Below are 23281 nucleotides of genomic sequence, written 5' to 3' on the forward strand. Positions count from 1 at the left end.
TATATATATATATAAATAAAGTGTCATGTCAATTGAAGCCTACGGCACAAAATTCTGGTCCACAATTGTCTTTTACTGATTTTTGCAATAAACAATACATTTAGTGTTAAGAGAATAAAGGAGAAGACTGGAGACTGCAGAGATAAATGAACAGAAGATTACAATAACAAAAAGAAAATGTCTTTCCTACTGAAAAACAAGATAAAAGGTCATAAAATACTTGCAGGACATTCATCTGAAAGCATAAAGAAAACAAATATTGTCTTACTTAAAACTAAGCATTTATGTTCTAATGCCATTATAAATACTTGTAAAACTGGGATAAATGATACATCAGCTTTGCGTGATTAAAATCGCTCCTGAAGCAGAAAAATGGTTACCAGCTATGACTTCGTACAAGCATGAATTACCGTAAGCATCTACCACATAGAGAAATAAACAAACAAAATGACCACTAAAAATATAAAAATCTATTGCATAATTAAACTATAAATCTGTTTAACCTCTTTGAGACAAAAACCCTCATGAGAACATCATAACATGATTTAGAATTCCCTTTTTTGCACATTCTCCATTACTTTCAATGGCTTTTACAATTCATGTTCGTGCTGTTCAAGAGAAAACTGAAAGTGATGCAAGCAAATATCAACGCAATGAAAAGCAACACTCACAAACATCCAACAGCATTTAACCATTGAGCCTATGAGTGCACACACAGAGCTCTTACATAACCGCTACACAACAAAACCGAGAGAAGAGAAAAAAAATAAATTGTTCAATCTTTCATTAAAAGTACATATTCGTAAAAATGGTTTTGTATATTGCATGGACTGCTGGTATTCTGTCTTAAGAAAATAGATTATTGTGCGACTGTAGCTACAATACACACACTTTGGGGGGGATAAAACACTACGGGAGGATTTTAGGGAATCCAGAGGAAGTGTGTATTTCGCATTAAGGCTCTTAACTCTTGTCTGGTTGATGCCACTGTTAAGTTACATAACGCTCCTCTGTCTTCAGGCCCTCTACACACTGGCATGGATGGACTCCCTTCTAGGCTCCTCTTTTTATCACTTACGGGATCAATAGAAGGTGCAGGTCATTATTACATTTTTAAAACACTGGGGGTTTATAGAGAATATTAGGGCATGGAATAATAGGAGACAAGTGGAGGCAGATTTCAGGGATCGTGGGGGTCAAGGGGCGAGAGAGGGGGATGCAATGTCCAGAATCGCTAAACACAGCGGAGTTCAGTTGACTTGGTCCAGAGCACGCAGGAGCTCCTCTCCCTGGAGCAGATGATGGCGGTCCTGCACGGGAGCGTTGACTTCGCAGTCGTAACGTGTTAGCTGAGGCAGCCCGCCGCTGCCCTCTAAAGAACTGCATAACAGACGACTGGCCACATCTACAGAGTCAGAGGGGAAAGAATATAAACATTTACTGACAACTTAGAAAAATTTTCGCCCCTTCTTTACAATGTCCCAGTATAACAACATATACATTTTTACTTTAAGCTCCACACAATTTTTTTTACAATGATTCAGAAAATGTAATGTTCGTCATAGAAGTGTATTCAAGTCACTACATGTATAAAGTGCATTTTAATGTACTTTTGAAAACTTAATCGATTCGGATTTAAAAAAAAGAAAAAGTGCCTGGTCAATTGAAAAAAATTCTGGTCCACACACATTCTGTCTTTTACTGACAATTAAATAATTACATTAGGCAATTAACCATTTAGACACTTAATCATTTATACAATTAACCATTTTAAGACAGTGAGAATAAAAGAGAAGATCACTGGAAAATTATAGAAACTGATTTACTTACAACTGTATATACTAGGGCTTTTTAACAGCAGATGGCGCTCTAGGCTAGTTTTAAAATCGCACAATCAAATGCTCACGAAGAAGAGCGCTTGTGCATTCGGCTGAGTCAAAGAAAGTACTTGCACCTCAGGATGCTTTTATGATGCAAGATTCAACGGGTGGTTGATTAGGATTTCACTTTTTTAACTTTAGTTAGTGTGTAATGCTGCTGTTATAGTATAAACAACATCTGCAAAGTGACAACGCTCAAAGTTTAATGCAAAGTGAGATTTTCTTTTAAAGAAATTGCTGTTTAAGGACTACAATGAGCTTCCTCCTGGGTTAGTGATATCACTAACCCTAAAATCTACCTGAGAACATGCAACAAAGTTGAACATGCTGCGTGACATTGTCCAGCTTTGTTGTTGTTGTTGAGCAACCAAAGCACGAGCTGTTAAAGCTCCCCCTTCTTCTAGAAAGCAGCTTATTTGCGTTTAAAGGGACACACACAAAAATGGCGTGTTTTTGCTCACACCCAAATAGAAGCAAATTTGACAAGCTATAATAAAAAATGATCTATGAGGTATTTTGAGCTGAAACAGACACATTCTGGGGACACCAGATGCTTATATTACATCCTGTAAAAGGAGCATTATAGGACCCCTTTAATGTAAACAGCCCACTGCAAACCCCCTAGTAATTCGGTTCAACCTTTTCAAACTTTATGAATGATTATTTTATAAAAGATTCAAATGGTGTGTGCGAGGAATTGGAAGCAAGCAGAGTATGCCTTGTTTCTAAAGCACACAGTGCTATCTGCTGTTAAAAACTAAGCTCAGAATCGATTTGAGAGAGAATGGAAAGCATACGAAATTCACAGAATCAATCCAGAATCATTCCAGTATATACATACTGAAATAGTATTAGCTTTGATTTAAGTGTATTAACAGTCACCATGAAATCAAAATTAACAGAATGTTGCAGTGTTTATTACAAATTATTTATCTATGCATCATTTTTTTTTTTACTGCATGTGCACTTGTTTCATGCCGACTTTAAAAATCATAAAATACATGGTACAGTGATGGTCTTGTCACTCACCAGAGGGCAGTATAAGAATGGTTCTGTTTCCCCCGAGCACACTCGATCCTTTAACTTCTAAAACCTTTGCCCTTTTTCCAGGCTCTATAGCACTGTCCACACTCTGAAGCAAAGCACTCTGCAGGAAATAGTAAAGTGGCCATTAGCATTGGTGTTACATGGAAAACAGATCTCAAAAAGATCACATATTTATCAGCCATGATTCCCTAAGTTACAAATGTACACCAAAAAAAAAAAAAAAAAAAAAAAAAATGAATAGTGCATAAAACAATTGAACATAAAATATTAACATTAAAAAAAATATTTAACAAAATAAAGTATACTTTTATATATGCATCTTTACATAAAATCTTTGTATAAAATCCAAAATCATACTGACCAGTCCAACAGCCTCAGAAAGTGATGTCACTTCCTCCAGCTTTCTCTTACGTTGGATATTCTGGATGGCTAACATCTTTGGAGACAGCTCTCTGGGAAATTAGAGCAACAAACAGAAGATCAGATAAATCAGATAAAGTAATGTCATCTAAAAGGAATTCCAAATCAACGCTCTTATGCTCATGACAAAACTGTTTTGGCTCAACAACCAATCTACTTTTCTACAGTTTAATATGGATCAGCTATCCAATCTCTGTGCAAATTGATCTGAATGACATTGAATGTATTATTGATGATGTCAGCAGGAAGTTGTGCCAATTGAGAGCTTTACCTGTTATTGAGCTGATTGCTGCTCTGTGGGGTGGGGGATCGAGTGGGGGAAGTGTCCCGACTGCCACTGAAGGGTGAGACAGGAGCACTGCACACCTCCTGCAGAAGATGCAAGGGCGAAGGGGCCCGTGACGATGGCTCCTTCTTCACTGAGCTGCTGGAGGAAGAGGCTGGAGATCCAGGGGAGGGTAAGGGCTGGAACAGGGAGCTCATGGCAGAAACAGAGAGAGAGCTGGAGGGGAGCGGATCCAGTGGAGAGGGGGTGCGAAGCTGGAAGTCATCATCCATTGGGATGTATGGAGCCAGCATCTCTAGGTCGAGATCCTCTATACCCTAGAGGTCACAGAAATACATGTTCTAAAGTTTATGCAAATGCATAAACGACCAGAAGAGATATATGGCAGATAAAGGGTTACCTGGTTGGTAAAGGGGGTCTTTGCTTCGGTATCAATAGCAAAAAGTTTTTCAACCAGGTCCAGTTTGAATTCAGAACTGATGTCTGAGTCCACTTGGAAACAGTAATCCATGGGGCTGTTAGGCTAAGAACCAAAAAAAAAAAAAAAAGTCAGACACAGGATCTCATTAGCCATTAAAAAGAGGCATTCATTTTTAGAATGAACTACAATACCGGCTTTAAAAAAAAGCAAGCATTTAATTTGTCTTTACCCCTGAGGAGCCGAGTCCAGATGTGGAGGGTGTGTTTGCGGAGTCTGGAACATGATCAGAGGCAGAGCTGAAAGGGAAGTCTTCCGCTCCGGTCTCAAGTTTGGACAGAGCTGGGGTGGGGTCACTGGTTGTCAGAGCAGACAGACTGATGGGCAGCTTCTCACTGCTGGAGGGCAGCATGACATCATTGTAGACGGGCACATCCTTCACCAGCTGCATGTCAGAGTCTGGAGAAAAATTAATATGGTTAATTGTTATTGGCAGCACACTAAATATTTGTATATTTATGAATTAATTTCTTTGTTGACTCAGACCACCAGCTCTCATTGACAGCAGATTACTTCAGTTTGTTGCAAGTTGAAAAATGTAAAAATGTAACCGTCCGCCAGAAATCCACCTGAGTTGTTGAAGTCCAGAGAGATGATGGTGTCTCCTGCTGCAGGCGCCAACACAGTGAGGGCCTCAGGTTCCTCTTTCAGCTGCTCATAAAGGTCAGAGCACTCCATGGGACACTTCAGGTTTTCTGGCTTGAAGAGTTTGAGCATGTCCACCTCAGAGACATCATCTTCGACTTTATGGCTCTCTTTCTCAACAGCCTTGGGCTCTGTCATGGTCTGCTGCAGGGACAGGACAATGTCCCCCTCCATAATGCCACTGGATAGGACAGAACAGTTAAATTACAAATTTGATCACAGGTGCATTCGTGATTATATTTACACACATACAAACTAAATACACCAGAGAACTTTTCACAAACATTCAGATCCGTACCTGAGAACGTAGTTGACGCACACAATGCACTGTGGCTGTGAATTCTTGGGATTGTAGATAACGGTGGCCTGAGTCTCCACCCACACAAAACCACCTTTCTTAGCCATCATGCGGTACTGGCCTGTGGTAGCCTGGCCCTTTGCAAACACTGGGAACAATAACATTCTCCAATTAGAAGTATTCCAACAAGCCATGATTTGTAGCAGTTTTGTATGTTGAAGTAAAACCTCTATATCATGATCAGGTAGACACTGACACCTGTACTAAATTAGTAAACCACGCCCAATGATTATCTAAATCCAGATACTTACGGTTGTGATGTGTCTTGGTGAGGTGATCTGAATCCAGGGCATGATAGTATTCGTACACAGACCTGTTCAGCAGATCATCTGGCTCATATCCCATCAGCTCAGTGATCCTTTGGGACAGAGTGAGAATGAGAGGAATGAGTGTGCATTTAGTAGCTACATGCTGAAACATTTATTTAAAGGGTTAGTTCACACAAAAATAAAAAATGTCATTTATTACCCATCCTCATGTCGTTCTGCATCTGTAAGCCCTTCGTTCATCTTCGGAACACAAATAAATATATTTTTGATAAAATCCGAAGGCTCAGTGAGGCCTCTATTGCCAGCAATGTCACCAATCCTCTCAAGATGCAGAAAGGTACTCAAATCATATTTAAAACAGGACCTACTACCTTTTATAAAGCGACGAGAATACTTGTGTGCCAAAAAATAACTTTTCGACAATATCTAGTGATGGCCGATTTCATAACACTGCTTTGAAGCTTTGCGAATCTTTTGTTTCAAATCAGTGATTCGATCACATATCAAACTGCTGAAATCACGTGACTTTGGCGCTCTGAACAACTGAATCAAAACAAAAGATTCATAAAGCTTTGAAGCTTAATGAAGCAGTGTTTTGAAATCGGCCATCACTAGATATTGTTGAAAAGTCGTTATGTTTTTTTTGGCACGCAAAAAGTATTCTCATCTCTTTATAATATTAAGGTAGAACCACTAAACTCACATGAACTGTTTTAAATATGTTTTGAGTACCTTTCTGGATCTTGAGAAGTTCGGTGACATTGCTGGCAATAGAGGCCTCACTGAGCCATCTTACGGGTGTAGAACGACATGAGGGTGAGTAATAAATGACATAATTCATACATTTTTGGGTGAACTAACCCTTTAACTTAATGGTCTGTTAATAGTTTTAGTTAAGAATAATAGAAAAAAAAAAAGACAGTTCTACATTTCTGACTACTCCAAATCTGAGAACCTGTAACAGCTTCATGGATAGCAGAGACTTAAAAAACACCACTGGCTTCTGCCACTAGGTGGCATTAATAACATTCATCAAAAGTCCAGAATGCAGGCTTTTGTTCTTTGGCATGCTAGACCAGTTCTGCAGCATTGATTTTATTCAAAAAAATTGAAACCATTCATCATGGTAAACCAAAACACAAGAAGAAAAAACAAATGTGAAATGGGGAAATGAAGTGGGAAAGGCCAAACCATTTACACTGAAACAAAGGGAAGAAAGAAAAGACAATGTGTGCCAAACAGTCTACCATCTAATCTGGAAGAAATCTGTTAGTCGTTTTGTGTATATGAGAGAATTACATCTCTCTGCTAACCTTTCATCACAGTACGAGAACTTCATGTCCAGAGTGTGACGGCTAAGGAAGGTCTTGCTGTCAAGAGGAACCTCAATGTTTGAAGGATGAGGAATGGGGTCACAGATGAGCACAAGGTAGGTCAGAGGGGGCTCTTTAAAGCCAGAGTCTCCCGAACCCTCGCTGCGCTCCTGCACACGGACATGACCAGCGCAGTGAAGAACCTGTAGCAGGAGAGAGAAGGGCAAAACTATCTCAGTCTATTTATATCAAGTCAGACATATATAAAAAAAATCACTAAAATGGTGCTTTATGCACAACTAAAGCTAGTTTCCTTTCTTTTTCCTTGTTAAATTTTGTGTACACTTGCAATGTCACCAAAATTAATGAACCATTTAAAATCAAGTCAAGGAAATACATGTATGTTATCTTCTTAAAAAAAACTAAAAATGTACCAGGAAAAGGTAAAGTTAAGGGGAAACCCACATATAAGCTGTGTGGATACCAAAAGATAAGTGACAGTCTAAGAAATAGCAATTCAGACATCTCACCTTCCAAGTAGCAGACTTGATATTGACAGTGCGTCCTCTACTAGTGAGTGTGCACTTCATACGAAGGAAGAAGCTGCGCTCTGTGTTTTGTTCCTTGGTCTTTTTGGATACTAAACATGGACAAAAAAAATCAGTTAATGCATTTGTTATTAATTGCTGATGCATTTATGTGCAGAAAAAAAAAAATATAGCAATGTATCATGCGTGACTCACCTGTCCTATGGACCAGCATCTCTCTCAACTCCTCATGGTCACATGGGTGTGAGAATTCAAAGACGCTGTGACCAGTCAGATCAAACTGAGAGAAAAGAGTGCAGAGATAGTTAGCTACACCATAATAAGCTTTAAATCTAAACAGCAGAGAATAAAATGTATACATCTGTCTACCTGTGTGAGGCCCATGCTCTTGCTGACATTCTCAGAGAGATAAACCATGTCTCCATCCTCAGACAGGACCATGAGGAAACCCTCCAGGGCCTTCAGATAAAAGCCATTCAACTGACTCTCCACCTCATTCTCTTTGTCGGTGTCATCTGCACAGTCAAACAACAGCAATCTTAACAAATGTAAAGTCCTAGTGGCACATTATGCCTTATCCACGCTTTCAGAAAATACCTTTAGAGTTATAGCAGCTTGTCACTAGGCCAGTACAAAGGGCTAGGCCATTTTCCCGATGTTTTCAATTAATTTTAATGTAATGTTTTGCCATGGTTTTATTATTTTTAAATTGTGGTTTTGAATAAAAATGTTGGCAAACTTTACAATTAGACACGTTGATAATTCAGCAATTATAACAGTTAAGACAAGAAAATGATCCGACCACATGATGGCGTTCTTGATTATCCGTTCTCGTGTGACATTGAACACGTTGCTAGTCTTAAGTGGTTGTTCACTCAGAAATGTGTTATTGTGTTGGAAAAACAAAAACAAAAAAAAAACATGGGCAGTGGAAAAAATTTTTTTTTTTTTTTTAGACGGGAGACTTTTTTAACTTGAGCTTCACATGTTTAGAATGCCGTTTCATGGATGAGACACTGTAAAAGACGTCTGCCAAAACATAAAAACAATAGGAAAAACAGCACAATGGAATGCAAAAACCTGTAAAGAACTACGAATTGCATGTTTCATGTTTGCATGATGGTGACAGGCTGAAAGGTGCTGTTATTTTCTGTTTTTACAAAGCATTTGCTGTTAATAATAATTTACTATTACTGGTGTTATTTATTGCTATAACTTTTTGGCTAAGAAATATTTAGAATTTATTTTATATTATTTTCAAGTATATAGAATATGATTAAGATAAGTTAGTACAATATTTGCCTTATTTCATGCATATTTTCTGGAAAAATATTTAACTAATAGGTCATTTATTTACACCATGTTGATCACTTCAGGTGTGGTGCACTTGGAATAGAACATTTAACTAGAAGATTGTTAATAAAGAGAATGATACTTGAATCATGTAAAAAAAAAAAGAAAGAAAAAAAAAGAAATTGTGAATCGGTCAATTGTTCTGAGGAATACAAATTCTTTATTTTGTTTTGCCATGTCGCCCAGCCCTACATATTAGTACATATAAGGTACATACCAGTACTTTAATGCACCCTTGAGGGGAAGATAAGGTTCATGTTAATACCTAAAGGGGGCATTATAGTACCTAGCATTAATATGAGTCCTTGAGGGGTAAATAAGTTACACAGAATCTAAAGGGTGCATACTGGTAATAATAGGCATGCTATAATGGTATATAAGGCACATAGTAGGGCCGCACAATCTGTGGGGGGAAAATGAAATAGCAAAAGGTGCTTGTTTGTTGGGCTGAACAAACAAAATTTGGTAACAATTACTACTACTACTACTACTACTAGAACATTAGACAAAATAAGAAATACTACTATTGTAATATAAAATATTTAAGCATTTAAATAATAATAAAGTTAATAGTAGAAGTAGTAGTAGTAGTAATAATAATAATAATAATAATAATAACTTTTTTCAGTACAACTGTAAAATTACAATACTAATATTAATGGCTGGTCTTAATTTCTTCAAAAGCTTTTATTTTGGTGGAAAACCACAGGGAGACCTAAAGCTTCTCTTCAGTTGACAACAGCCGGTTTTAAGTGCTTCTCATTACAAGTTTGGGAAAATGTGCTCCTAAATACACATTACACCTGACCCAAACTCAGAGCTGAAGCAGAAATGAGTTCATGTAGAGTAGCATTTACTGTGAACACAGACACTGAAAACACCAGATGATGAACTTCTTGCGTGCAAAGGAACACGGTACCATGCTTCACTCCGAAACATGCAACGTATATATTTAATTACGTAGCAAGTCTTTGTGGTTTCATAATAATCATGATTTTGGCTTAATGTAGATGCAGCCCTAGTACACAGTATCTAAAAAAGGTACAAATTAGTACTAATATGCACCCTCTGAGGACTGCCCCAGTGACCGATCGTACTTATTTCTCTCCGTGCTTCATGTTTACAGTATCTCTAACTACTGGTGACAAGGTTTTGAATCAGTTTTGCATGTGGTGTAACTTTAATGTAATTATACGATACAAATCTTCATATCATCAAACTGACCAGAGCTGAGCAGCTTCCTCATGCGCAGATAGCTGATGGTCAGCCTCATGATGGAGGCTTTGTCCAGGTGGGAAGTGACATTGTGTGGCAGGGGAAGCTGGTGAGCTAACTCGTAGAACACCTCGGACTCCTTTCCCCTGCGAGATCGCGCTGCATCCCTGGACTTCTCCTTCCTGCGCTCCGAGCTCACCCTGGAAATATAAGGGAGGAGATTGCATCATTAGTCTGGCTCCGTGATAAGAGACAACTTGCACTAGTGCTTGAGGACAGTAGCAAGGTCTAATTTTTTTTTAATCTCTCATTTGCATGGTGTTAACGTCAAAGGACCAAAAGATAGTCTCAATGTGACTAGCTGGTGAAAGGGGTGTGGACAGTGTGAACGACAGTTACAGCCTTTGGAGCTCAGCCAACAGTGTCAGACAGTTTTCAGATTTCTCAACATAAACTTTTCAATGCACTACAAGCAATAAACTTTTACACACAAACAAGCCATAACACACATGGTCTTACAAACAAACAAGCAAGGTCAGGATCAGGACAATAATCTGTTCCAGAAAATAACCTATTTCCCAATAAACAGGTCACCATGCTTTCTGCTAAAATGAGTCTCATCATGAGTTCTAAAGAAGCATATCTATTACCCTTGGGACCTCCAAGACAGACTCCCACACATTTAACAAGTGTTTCAGTTAAATGCAAGAATTGAGGGCACCAAAAATCAATCAAAACTATGAGGAACAAAGAGCAACAATGTAATGCACATCTTTTAACAAAAGTCCCCTTACACACCAATACCCTCAGGTGTTCATTTACAATGTACCATTGTAGAAAGTTGTCCATTGTTAACAAAAGCTGGATTTGTTAACAATTCTTAAGGATTTGGCCGATATTTGAAATTGCAATAACAGCAGATATTGAGTACAGTGAGTCAATGGTGTTCTTCTGTTTAATTAGACCAGAAGTATCTGAGCAATAATGTTGCATTGGACAACTCTATTGCAACAACATGAAATTTCATAATGCATTGTTAGCAGTTGGGGGGTGGGGGTGTATCATCGTTTTTTGTTTTTTTTTGTACATTTAATGTTTAACTTTATTAATTTACTGTCATTTTAAAATTAATATATTATTTTATTTTGAAAAGTGTATATCTAGAGCAGAAAACAAAAACATTTAATTTTACCTCAGATTTTGCATGGATTCAATTTCTCATCACTTGCGGCGGGTTACAGTGATTGCCGTTGTAACAACCAACAACACCTTAATGTGCTGACCTATGTGAACTAACTTTTATTTGAGAAAACCTGTTTATAATAGGTTATTAGGGTTAACTTATTGGTCCTATGCTGCCTACTGATTTAGTTTATTTGAATAAATATGTTTATAATGGATAATGTTCCTTAAGTGAACACTTAAGTCTAATATACAATGATCTTAATGCAAGGCAAGCACATCGCATGTATCTGACCTATTTAAGCAGCATTCAGTATGGCATTTGACGGTTCATTGTAGTCTATTTAAAATGGACTGCATAGGGGGTGCAGAGGTTTAGACTAGTCGACTGCAAAATTTACATTTAAACTGACAAGCCACGCAATATCGCGTTCATATCGCAGATAAACCGCCTTCGGTAATGAACGCGATGTTGCGTGGCTTGTCAGTGATCTACGGCTCTGTCTATTAAATGCCGTTCCATTTGAAAGCAGGTGATGGCGATTTCACGGTAATCAGGGAACCGGCTTTACTGACGAAATGTGCGTGACAATCGCATGCGATATATCGGTCAGCCCTAATTTAAACGTTAATGATATTAGTTGCTGAGCATATCCCTAGTCTGAACACTAGATAGTTTACCGAAAAATTTTAATTGTCATCACTTACCCTCAAGTTGTTCCAAACCTGTATGAATTTCTTTCATCTGTTGAACACACAAAAAAAAGATATTTTAAAAAATGTTGGTAATCAAACAGTTGACGGTAGCCAGTGACTTCCATAGTAGGGAAACAAATATTAAAGTCAATGTCTCCCATCAACTGTCTGGTTACCAACATTCTTTAAAATATCTTCTTTTGTGTACAACAGGAGAAAGAAACAACTTGGTAAGTAAATGACAAAATTTTTCATTTTTGGATGAGCTATCCCTTTAAGTAATAAAAAAGCAAAGATATACCCACCCCCTTTTAATTAGTTTTTGCCGATCCAAAGAAATAACCTGATCCGTGACTCAAAAACAGTAATATGATCTGAACCGTGAGTTTTGTGATAAGTTGCACCACTCATTTTTATTTTTTTACATGATTTATTTGCTTGAGAGAATATAAAAGTAATAAAAGCAAAAGTAAAAATATCCTGATCCTGTCACTTTCATATTAAAATATTTGGATTAAGCTGAAGGGTTTTTCCTGGTTCAAAATGAGGTGGAAAAATCCTGATCTTGTGCACACATGCAAGTGTACCTATTGCACCTTGAACTGCCTGAAGAAAACTTTTTACAAGCATGTCTTTTAGGTATTTTAATAATTAGATATTTATTTGGAGAACACTATCATATAATCCTGTTTTCCAAAGGATTTTGTGTGACTCTTATGGGTGGGCCTTGGTCCCTCTAGCGGGACCTGTGCAGAAAAGAACCCTATATTTACTGCAATTAACGGTAGTTTGTCTTTTTTATTGAACACGTCTAAGTATTTTAAGTACCGAATTAAAATTAATTGTTCTGAATTTGCAAAAATGGCTTCTGACTAACTGAAGACAAGCAAATAGTGATTCTAATTGACTGCTGTCAACCCACAATAAATGCATGAAGTGATGTAGATTCCATTAACTTTTCGAATTTAAATGATCAGTGAGGTCTCCGTGCAACTGGCAGCAAATCTACATATTCCCCATAAGAGCTCCAAGGTCAAAGCAGCAATGAAAAACAATGCGCAGGCATTGTGTCAACTGTCAAAGCCATGCAAGACAAAAGGAAGGGAAACCGTTAAGACGGCCTAGTGCCCTAGCAGGAAAAAACAGCATCTTCAGACAGAAGGCGTCCTAACTGCTCCCGTCCTCCCTATCAAAGCATTCTCTCAAGTAAAACGGAAATCATCTGGCCAGAAATGGAGGAAAACCCTTGTGCACAGGGGATGTTCATATGCGCATTTCATTACAATTTTCAGCCTGTTTGTGTCTGTGCGCAGTACATTGTTGTCTTATGTAAGCTCCATATATGGACTGCTTAATAATATATGTCTACATTTCTGACTGATTTCTGGGTAGCTGGAAGACCCCATTGTCAAAGAGGTTATGCGTAAGTATGAGGTTGCATTATATGGTTTCAAAACGAGCTTCCTTTGAAATGAGTTTCTCAATTATGACAAGATGGCAAATAAAGCAAACTGATAACCTTATGTCATGTTCTGATAATGCATCTGTTGATGCAAATTTAATTTGCTGTATTCTCTTGGTTCATTTGCCAAAAAATGTAAAAGTAACTGAGTAAATGATTTGAAAAGTTACAACATAGAAAAAGTGGCAGGTCTATGAGGCTCTGTTTACACGAGCATGGGTATTTTAAAAACCGCAGCTTTTTCTATGCGGTTTGGCCGTCCGTCCACAGGCAAATCGTATTCGGGTCACTGAAATCAAACCGTTTTTTTTAAATCTCCTGCCAGGGTGAAGAATTTTTGAAACTCCGGTTGCAGTGTTGTTGTGTAGACGGTGAACCGGACATTTTGGCTTATGACGTCGGAACTGGCAATAACCTTTTTTTCAGGGTTCTGACTGGCCAACATGGCTTTACTGTTAGTGTTATATCGCCACCTGTTGGTTTGGCATGTTCTTAGCAGCGCTTCATGGCGTGTTTTTGTGTTTTCATGTGGACGCATTTTTTTTTTTTTTTTTTTTAACGAAGGAGGAAAAACTCCATTTATAAAAATACATGTATATGTGGACAAGGCCTCACTGTGCTTTTACACTCCAAGACTGCACAGATCATCTGATTGTTTGTTCTGTCCATTGCTATGGTTATCACTGTCAATTGGATTCAATCGCACATACAGTTGTCAATCCCTAAACTTTGCAATGTGTAGTTAGCGGCATTAAAAAGATTATATAGGCCTACAGAAAGCTGGCAAACATCGCTACCATTATAATCACTTAAGTAGTCAATTACAATTTAAGGTACACAAAGCTGCACTCTCACGAAAACTTCCATTATAATCATTAAAGCTGTCTATGCTGTACAATGACTCTCTTATTGACATTGTGTTTATATTTAGTTGGTTATGGAACTCACACTGAACAAAATCTCTGACATTTGGAGAGAATTCCGACTAATTTAAACATCTGATTGGCCAATGAGTTTACGTGCTCAACAGATATGTCTGTGATTAGCTACAACTCTCAACACTGCAAAACCACACTGCAAAGATTCATTTTGGAGGCCACCGAAATATTTTCAATGCAGGAAAAAGCCTGAAACCATTCCTGTCTATTTCTAATCAATTTTGAATAGTAACAGGCAGCAAAACTTGGCAGCACCGACTAGTCACTTAGTGAGGTCATCTAATTTATCTAGATTTATTCTGCTTATCTAGATATGTTAGTGATATTTAGAGTGGTGGTGCATTTCATTTCATTTTTTAAATGAGCTTTCCTCGCTGTTTGAGCATATTACCACAAATACTGCATTTTAAGATGCTGTGACAAGTTTAAAAAGTCCAACTTTTAAAAATGCTTTCTTTTTTGTTCCAATCTGATACACTTAATTGTAAGTGTGCATTTAATGTAAACTCCCCCAAAAGAAATGCATCTGATTGGGGTCAAGTGAAGCCAAAACCAGCCTAATTATACAAGACAGTTTAGTCAACTAATAATTTAGGCAAATTACTGACTAGTAGATATGGAATATATACAGTTTTGCACACCCTAACTGCTCAGTATGTATGTATATGGTGTGCAAAAGCAGAAATGTAGAAAAATCTTTAGTGGTTGCCATTTATAGTATCATTTGACATTTGCACAACTAAAGCAAGACTGCTTCATGCTATTTACATTTTAAATAAAACATTTTTTCAGCAAATTTTCAGAAGCATTACAGTCTGTAATCTACATTATGATATACTTTTATATTAGAGACTCAAAATTACTCACACTATGGATATAAGATTTGTCACAGCCTAATCTTACCATCTAAAAACAAGGCTCCTTTTGAGCTCCTAAAAATAACTTGTTGACAATTGATCAGGAAACCAAAATTGACAGCAGTCTAAAAGGTGTCATATGGCATGATTCCCAGTCTAATTGGATTCATATAGATCACATTCAAGACTTTAAGACACAATAGGCAACCCTTTGACCCCAGAATTAAAAAAAAAAACTCCAAAACAAGAATATATAATAAGAGGGACCCATTTTAGCATTTCAAACCGATAGAGGTTTTGCAGCTGTCTTGCCACAAGACTGGGCAGGAAGTTGCATTGACGTCAATGCTGAGAGTGATTAAGATTTGAGAGAAGAGCATGTAGCTGCTTGAACTTGGATGCCCACCAAATTTATGTCAGGAAAATATTGCCACTGAAAACAAGGTATTATTCACTTTATATGAGGCCTATCACAGAGTACTGTTATAACTAAAAATAAAATGAGAAATTTTGTACACACATTCCATCAAAGTGTTGACACTTTGCAGACATGTTAATGAACCTAAATGAGAAAAAGTCACAAAACACACATATATATATATAATAAAACAGCATAGGTTCATCAACCAGTAGTACTTCTAAAAAAAAAAAAGATCAAAATGGGTCAAACTGACACCATAACATAATATAAATGGTGGCACACTGGATCTTAGCTTAACTACAATGCCAAACTTATCCTTCCTGTAAATTCACTAGTACAGAAAAACCAAGCAACATTTTCCAGTCTTAGCAATAACAACATTTCTTTCCATCTCATCTCATTTGAGCCCACACTGATGACAGGTCTGACAAAGAATAAGACAAAGTAAGCAAAATCCAAGGATAAATTCCAGCTTCCAATCCTATATCCACAAATACACCAGACAAGCTGGCTGAACAAGAGCAACGAGTTAATGTGACCTGTGGGGTCAAGTGGTCTGAGGGGTGAAAAAGGGTTCAGTCATATTACTAGAACATGGCTCTTTAATCTCACAAATAAACTGCATCAAAAAATTCAGAGATGTAAGTGCACAATACCAGAATACCGAGTACAATCCACTGAACCAAGACAAAGATTATGCCATTTACCTTCTCCTCTAGTATAATAGACGTACAGTGGTCTGATCATTGCACTACGGGAAAAGAAAGCATGTATTTTGTGTTTATTATAAGCATTCATTTGACATTTACGCTCAAATATGTCTATGCCTTTATAAACAGTTTGTTTATACACTCCCATTGGAACTGAAATATGTATATACTAGTATAAACTGTTTAAAGCTGTTGAAGCAATAAATCAGTGGAAGTTTAAGTTAGCATACCGCTAATTTCTTAGCCTATTTCAACAGACAGCCACCAGACACTCTGCTACCTCATATAAAGCCAAATATTGCGTTACAAAGCAGCAAATATCACTCTTTTTATTGTTTGTTATAATATTTAATGGGAATTTAGAGACAAATAGATGACACGAGCGCTTTAAACTTGCTCTTAATTGTTTGGTTTGCCATCCAACACAAAATGGCGACACGTTCAGTGTGACGGGGATGAAGATCTTTCGGTCTGTTTACTACATAGACATAGCAAAATCCGCTCAGCAGCCACTTTCTTTTAAACAGAAACTAAAATCCCTACCTTTTCTTTTCAGTGACAACTCCAGTATCCATTCCTGGGTGAAACCACTCAGTATGTGTTAGGTTTTTCCAAACCGCGAGGCCAGAAAATCAAGGACGTGGCCGCCTCTTGCTAACAAATAAAAATGTTTCTAAAAGAAATCGAGCAAACGCGATAAAATGATCCGATTCGAGTCTGGTGTGGTGTGTTAAAAACGTCAGAACGGTAGAGATCAACCCTCCGGTTCGCTGAAGGTCAAATCGTTTGTCTGGCACCCGGTCGGTGCAGCTACTTGTCGGTACAAAGAGTTAACAGTGCATAAGCTCCTACTACTATGTGGCCCGCGCGCTCACGAGGCGCTGACGTGAGCGAGCACAGCCGTATGTATTTAGGTGGCAGTGTCGCACTCAAAAACTCTTTCTCAGAACCTCAGAACCTATGGGACATCAATCCAGCTAGCAGTTCAATCGACCCCCACGGTGTGATGTAATCATCACCATTGATTTGACCACAGAGACGAGTAAATTATTTTTGCTTGTCCTGCAACCATCCCTCAAAGTTTTTTCTTTCTTGTCCAGAGAATGATGTGTTTACAACCAGTAGCCTAATTAGTGTTATAATATAAAGAGTCTAATCTTTTATTATTATTTTTGAGATTATAATAATAATTAGGTAACTAAAAACAATTATTTTCCCAAATACACCAGCCACCCAAGAAACAACTCAGCAACTTTACTCTAACAATCTAACCATCTAATAACCCTAGCATCTGATTAACAACAACACCCTGGTAATTCTGTCTGACTGTACAACACTGTAAAAGCTTTCAGCTTTTAAAAGTATTCAAAACTTCAATGCCAACAACATCAAAACTTTCTTGACAAACCTTACTTTTATAGTATTTTTATAAAAAAAATAAAATCACACACACACACACACACAGGTTTTGCTATCTTAGTGAGGACATTCCATAGGCGTAATGGTTTTTATACTGTACAAACTGTACTCTATCCCCCTACACTACCTCTACCCATCACAGAAAACATTCTGCATTTTTACATTTTTAATAAAACATTGTTTAGTATGTTTTTAAAGCTATTTTATGATGCATGAAATGTCCTCATAAAACATGTTTATGTCATAATGCCAGTGAAATACCCATGTCATTATACAAATTTGTGTCTCATAAATCATGAAAACAAGCATAACACAACATAACATATATTAAACAGAACATTGGTGTGTATTGCCAACTTGTAGTTACTTTATAGTTATTGCTCTAGGTTTGAGCGGGCCTAAACTTTGTGCAAATTTGCTTGTATAGGGAAGTACTGATGTTGATGTTGAAATGTTTGGAACCAATTTCAGCAGTTTCCTCAAATGTGTTGGTGTTATATTTCTTCCTGCTGGTAAGACCTCATTCTGCAATTTATAAATATTTGCTATCAGCATCACCAATCTAAATTATATATGCAGAACTCTAGTATTCATTTATAAGTGGTAGTTTATATTATTCATATGTAAATGCACATTTTTGACCCTGTCAAATTATCATAAAGATAAAATTGCTCAAGTATTCCATGAAAATAGTTGTCAACTGCTAGTGGCAGTGGATACAGCATTATTAGGGTTAACTGTCACATGCAGCCGAGGCCATATGGAAGGTTCCATACTGGTGTGACTGTTACTGACTCATGATCACTGCGAGACATAACTCCAATAGATGGATAGCAAGGCTGAAACCAATGAAATTGAAATGATCTAGTGGTAATTTGGCCGAAAACACACAGTGAGTTAATATCCATGGAAAAGTCCTATGAAAATTAGCTGATGAAACTGCAACAATAAGAATGAAATTAATTCTTCATTGACAGTCAGTTGACTTTCATGGAGGTCAGATGTATGAGGAAAAAAAAACATTGCACAATTATGTGTCATACACGAGCCTGACTGTATAAAGAGTGATACATGTTTTTAAACCAAGTATATGAAAGAGAAGATTAGAGCTTTTGTATCAGCCGACTTTGTTCTCTGTTTTAACCAAGTTTCAGTCTACCAGCACCTACAGCTTTGATCATACCTTCAAGCAAAGGAATTGTTTTAGCAGGTGTTAAACTCTTTCACCTGTCAAAGTGGGTTGTGAAGGGCTTTAAGTCTCTAAAAATAAGCATTTGCTTTCTCTCAGGAAAGATTAGAGGAATTACAAGGTTGCTGTTGGGAAATGTTTCAGCAAAAGCAATCAACTCATCATTTACTACAAAGTAAAACTGTAAACACTGTTTTCCCAGTAACGTCATCTCTTGTAACATGAAGCCCAAAACCCAAATTAAAGACTATCAGAGTTTGAGTCAAATATAGCATGAGAGGAAACAGGAAATAATGATATAAGATAAAATGCCATATATGAACATTGCAGCTCCAGTTCTAAAAATAATAGCACAGTATGCCCATCTCTGAGATCTAACAAAACTTCAAAAATAAGTTCTTATCCAGTTGGAACCAGGGAGAGATGGCAGCTGATATCATGGAGCAGGAATTTCTACTGCAAACTTACATGTTATCAACAAGCCAATGGGACCAAAATGTTTGTTGACTGCAGAATACAGTGGAGCCCCTGGATAGAATGAGCTGAGACTCAATTCAATTCCAGTTAAGAGCTAAGTCTGCTTGCCAAAACCATTACTTTTACATTTGAACTGCTTAAGAATAAATGCAATACCTTTAGCACATTTTCACTAGAAGAACCCAGTGAACTTCTCAGCAGTGCTGACTCAATGAATGGTTTGAGTCATGACGCATTCTCCCAACCAGACACAGCTGGGTTTTGGCAGTTTAACAGCATAAGCGCAACTACGAAAATCACCAGAGCACCTGACTACAAGTCAAAACATTTCACACACCATCACTAAGGATTCAGTATATTGAGGATTTCATCATCATTTTTGACCTGCCGGAAAATGGTCTTGGAAACAATATCAACAGCATAACTTGGTAACAATGAAACACAGTGGAAGTGAATGGGGGCAATTTGTAAATGTTAAAATACTCATTGTTTCAATAGTAGAGCTACAAGAAGTAAATGATATACATGTTTACATGATGTTAGTGTTAAGATATCTCTATTAATATATTCAGTGTAAAGTTATATCCAATTTTACAACTTTATTGCCATGACAACATAATAGATAAAAAACCCTAAAATGATCATAAAATTGAACTTTACAGTTCAAATAATACACAAATTTGAAAATAATTGCTTTTATTAAATTATGAGCTTGACATTTTTTCTTATGCACTACTGTGCAAAAGTCTTAGGCATGTCAGAGGATCTCACCATCATCGAATCTGTCTGTAATTACACGAAGAAACAGGAAACTGAGACAAACTAAATCCAGAATTGTGGCCGTGTCTCCAAGACGCTTGAAGAAAACTTCCTGCAAAGATGCATTGCTGTGAAGAGTTTTAGGCACTTGTGTAAAAATTCTGTAAAGTGAGGATGCTTTCAAAAATACAGTCATAAATAGATTTTATTTATCAATTAACTTCTATTATCTAAATAAAATCAATATTTGGTGTGACCACTCTTTGCATTTATAACAGCTTTTGTCCAGGTACACTTGGCCATCATTTTGCTTTGCAGGAAGGTTTTTTCAAGCGTCTTGAGGACACGGCCACAGTTCTTCTGGATTTAGTCTGTCTCAGTTTCATGTTTCGTCATGTAATCACAGATGGATTTAACGATGATGAGATCAGATCTCCATGTGGAGCACCAACTGTTGTCAGACTCCTTGTGTATTCAAAAATCTCACTGGATTATTAAAATTGATGGCAAAATGAATGTTTGGAAATGTGAACTGATATTTCCTACTGACACACTACAGCAAAAGATATAAATAACTGGCTTAAAACCTTTTTTGGGGGGTGAAAATACTGATGTGGCTAAGACCTTTGCACAGTACTGTAAATCCTTCAAAAATTGTCCCCTTTCACTTTCATTGTAACCTTTTATATATATATATATATATATATATATATATATATATATATATATATATATATATATATATATATAATTTATTTTATTTATTTTTTTGAAGTTATTTACAACCAAGTCACCAAAATATGATGAATATACACTGAGCATAACCCAACACACAACAGTAAATCTATTAGCCTTATTACAGTTTACATATTCTTATCACAATGTTAATTGTTGTTGGTGTGGGTGACTTTACATAGCTTGTTGGATATAAGTTAACAAGCTAGGTAACATTATAATCGCTAAAATAGCGGACTCACGGGAAAAAATCATCAGTTATCTTTTTGTTGTTGTTTTTGTTATGACTAATTACTCAGCACCATCAGCGTTAAAGTACGGTGGCCGAGAGAGCTCAACGCGCTGCAAATGAAGAAAACATCAGTTTGACAACACACGCGCTGCAAACTCCACAACACTTACAAATAGACAAACGCGCTGCAAATAAAGAAAACATCTTCATCAGTTTGACAACACACGCGCTGCAAACTCCATATGTTTTCTTTATTTGCAGCGCGTTTGTCTATTTGTAAGTGTTGTGGAGTTTGCAGCGCATGTGTTGTCAAACCATAGACTGTAAAAAAAGATGGACGACGCGACGCCGCTTCCTTCCGTCTATGTTCTTTTACTGTCTATGGTTCCTTCAGCCAAAATGGGCTGATGAATGGGCACTGACACGTTACGCAATACGTCAAAAAAAGTTTGGAGCCTGGGCATGCGCAGAAGGAATCGTCAGTTGAGCCGGAGGCGGAGTCGCGATATCAAACTTCCGCCCAGACGACTGCGTCATCATTCATGTATTTTAAATAGACTATAAAAATTATACACAATTTAAAAGTCTACCTTTAAAATAATAGGCTATTCTGTTTCTAGAGCAATAATATTTTTGAAACAGCAAATTCAGTAGATAAAAACAATATAATATGCCACTAGAAACAACTCTAAATCATCAGAAACGGTCCTGCGATTTTAAATCAAGTTCAACTAACGTTACAGGAGATCGATTGCTGTAATTAGAGTAAGCTATCATTAGTTTTGTCCTGCTAATTATTATTTTATACCCATAAAAATAATAAGTAACTGCCAGATAACGATCACCTGCTTTTCCCCGACATGCTTAACATTAGGCGTGTTATCTTAACTAATAACATTTATTAATTAGCTTATAACGCCCACATTTGATGTTACAGAAAAAAAGTTCAGTGATCCGTCAGATCCTGTAGGTCGGTTAGTACAGTTTACTGCTGAACAACTCATTTTGTTGGTGTTAAATAACAAAGAAATCGAAAATTAACAGTTAGTTAATACATCTTCAATCTCCCCTCGAAGCTCCGACAGTCCTCAGACAAGCTGTCAATACTACCTTAACTACCTTAAATGACCAAAACCATCTTTCAGAAAGTTTTATTTAAAGCAGAATATATTTTTAAGTTTTCGCTGAAGTCTCATTCGACTGCATTGAGAGGGGCGGGGTTTATGACCTGTACTGCATCCAGCCTCCAGGGGGCGATCAAAGAGCCCGTGGCTTCACTTTTCGAGACACACCCGTGTCAAACTGATGAAGATGTTTTCTTTATTTGCAGATCGTTGAGTTCTCTCGGCCACCGTATTAAAGAGAAAATAATCACTTCATCCGATGTTTTTGAATAAAATAGCCTTGACAGCCGACTTACTGGAACTCATCTGTCTGTAGAATTGTTCTCTCCCGCCGGCGCCGCCGGACTTACAGAATCTACACACGCGAGTGTGACTTGCGCGGTGGACCAAACCACTGTGAGGCATAGAAGGGGTGACTCAAAATGTTTCTAAACTTAAAACGCCCGTTTGCGTTAGTATTGCTTTACTACTTACATAATTATTTTAAGTTTATATAATTTATGCACAATAACTAGCGTGGTTATTAATTATATTTTTTGGGGGGGACAGCACTCAGATAGGGGGGTCCTACCCCCCCCCCCCCCCCCCGCGATTTACACCCCTGCTGCTACTGCCGAAAACATTTGTGTTAATTTGACACATTTGGCAGCGTTTTTTTTCTCTCACGCAGCTTCTCTGCACCTCCTTTGCATTTCTTCTCCATGATCACACTGAAACTGCGTGCAGGCAGAAATCCTATAGATAGTGCTGTTCAAAGATTGGGCCAGTCCAGTGTCAATCAAGAAAACAACCAATGGGCCGCTGAGCTACATGTTTCATGAGCCGCGTCTGTCAGAAGGAAAAAAAAAAAGTAGCCTATGTGATATTTTGGGCCAGCAGCCCAGTGTCAGTTGAAAAAGCATTGGGCCGCCGATCTAGGCCTACCACTTTCATGGGCCGAGAGAATTTTTTTTTTTTTTTTTTTTTTGCGGTCGGCGACCGTCGGTCCCAAAAAGCACGTCGGCCCACCGGGAAAGTGCCCGGTATGCCAGATGGCCAGTCCGTCCGTGCTCTGGCATTAGCATTATGCCACAAATGCTGAACCCACAATATTCCTTGAATCTGGCATATACATATATAACTAGTGCCAAAAATAAAGTAGGCCAATAAATCTTTATCACTGTCTCAAAAGTGCAAACATGTTTGTCACTTACTCACCATCACTGATATTGTCTGCCAGAACATGATGCCAAAAAAAAAAAATGTGTCAGAGCCACAGAGTTTCCAGA

At 37.5% G+C, this 23281-nt stretch overlaps 1 protein-coding gene across 1 annotated transcript; it reads right to left on the reverse strand.

Annotated features, from left to right (window-relative positions):
* Window positions 1-46: 46 nt before the first annotated feature.
* hif1ab (hypoxia inducible factor 1 subunit alpha b) lies at window positions 47-16998 on the reverse strand. The gene is made up of 15 exons (XM_067383598.1): window positions 16622-16998; window positions 9822-10012; window positions 7614-7759; window positions 7440-7524; window positions 7227-7336; window positions 6697-6899; window positions 5366-5472; window positions 5055-5202; window positions 4681-4937; window positions 4284-4510; window positions 4034-4156; window positions 3619-3950; window positions 3289-3379; window positions 2910-3027; window positions 47-1405 (listed from the first exon to the last, which is right to left on the reverse strand). Exons 1-15 carry the CDS (start codon window positions 16651-16653, stop codon window positions 1251-1253), a joined length of 2325 nt encoding a protein of 774 aa, XP_067239699.1. The 5' UTR covers window positions 16654-16998; the 3' UTR covers window positions 47-1250.
* Window positions 16999-23281: the final 6283 nt, after the last annotated feature.

The sequence above is a fragment of the Chanodichthys erythropterus genome, chromosome 4 (assembly GCF_024489055.1).
Source record: "Chanodichthys erythropterus isolate Z2021 chromosome 4, ASM2448905v1, whole genome shotgun sequence".
Lineage (NCBI taxonomy): Eukaryota > Metazoa > Chordata > Actinopteri > Cypriniformes > Xenocyprididae > Chanodichthys > Chanodichthys erythropterus.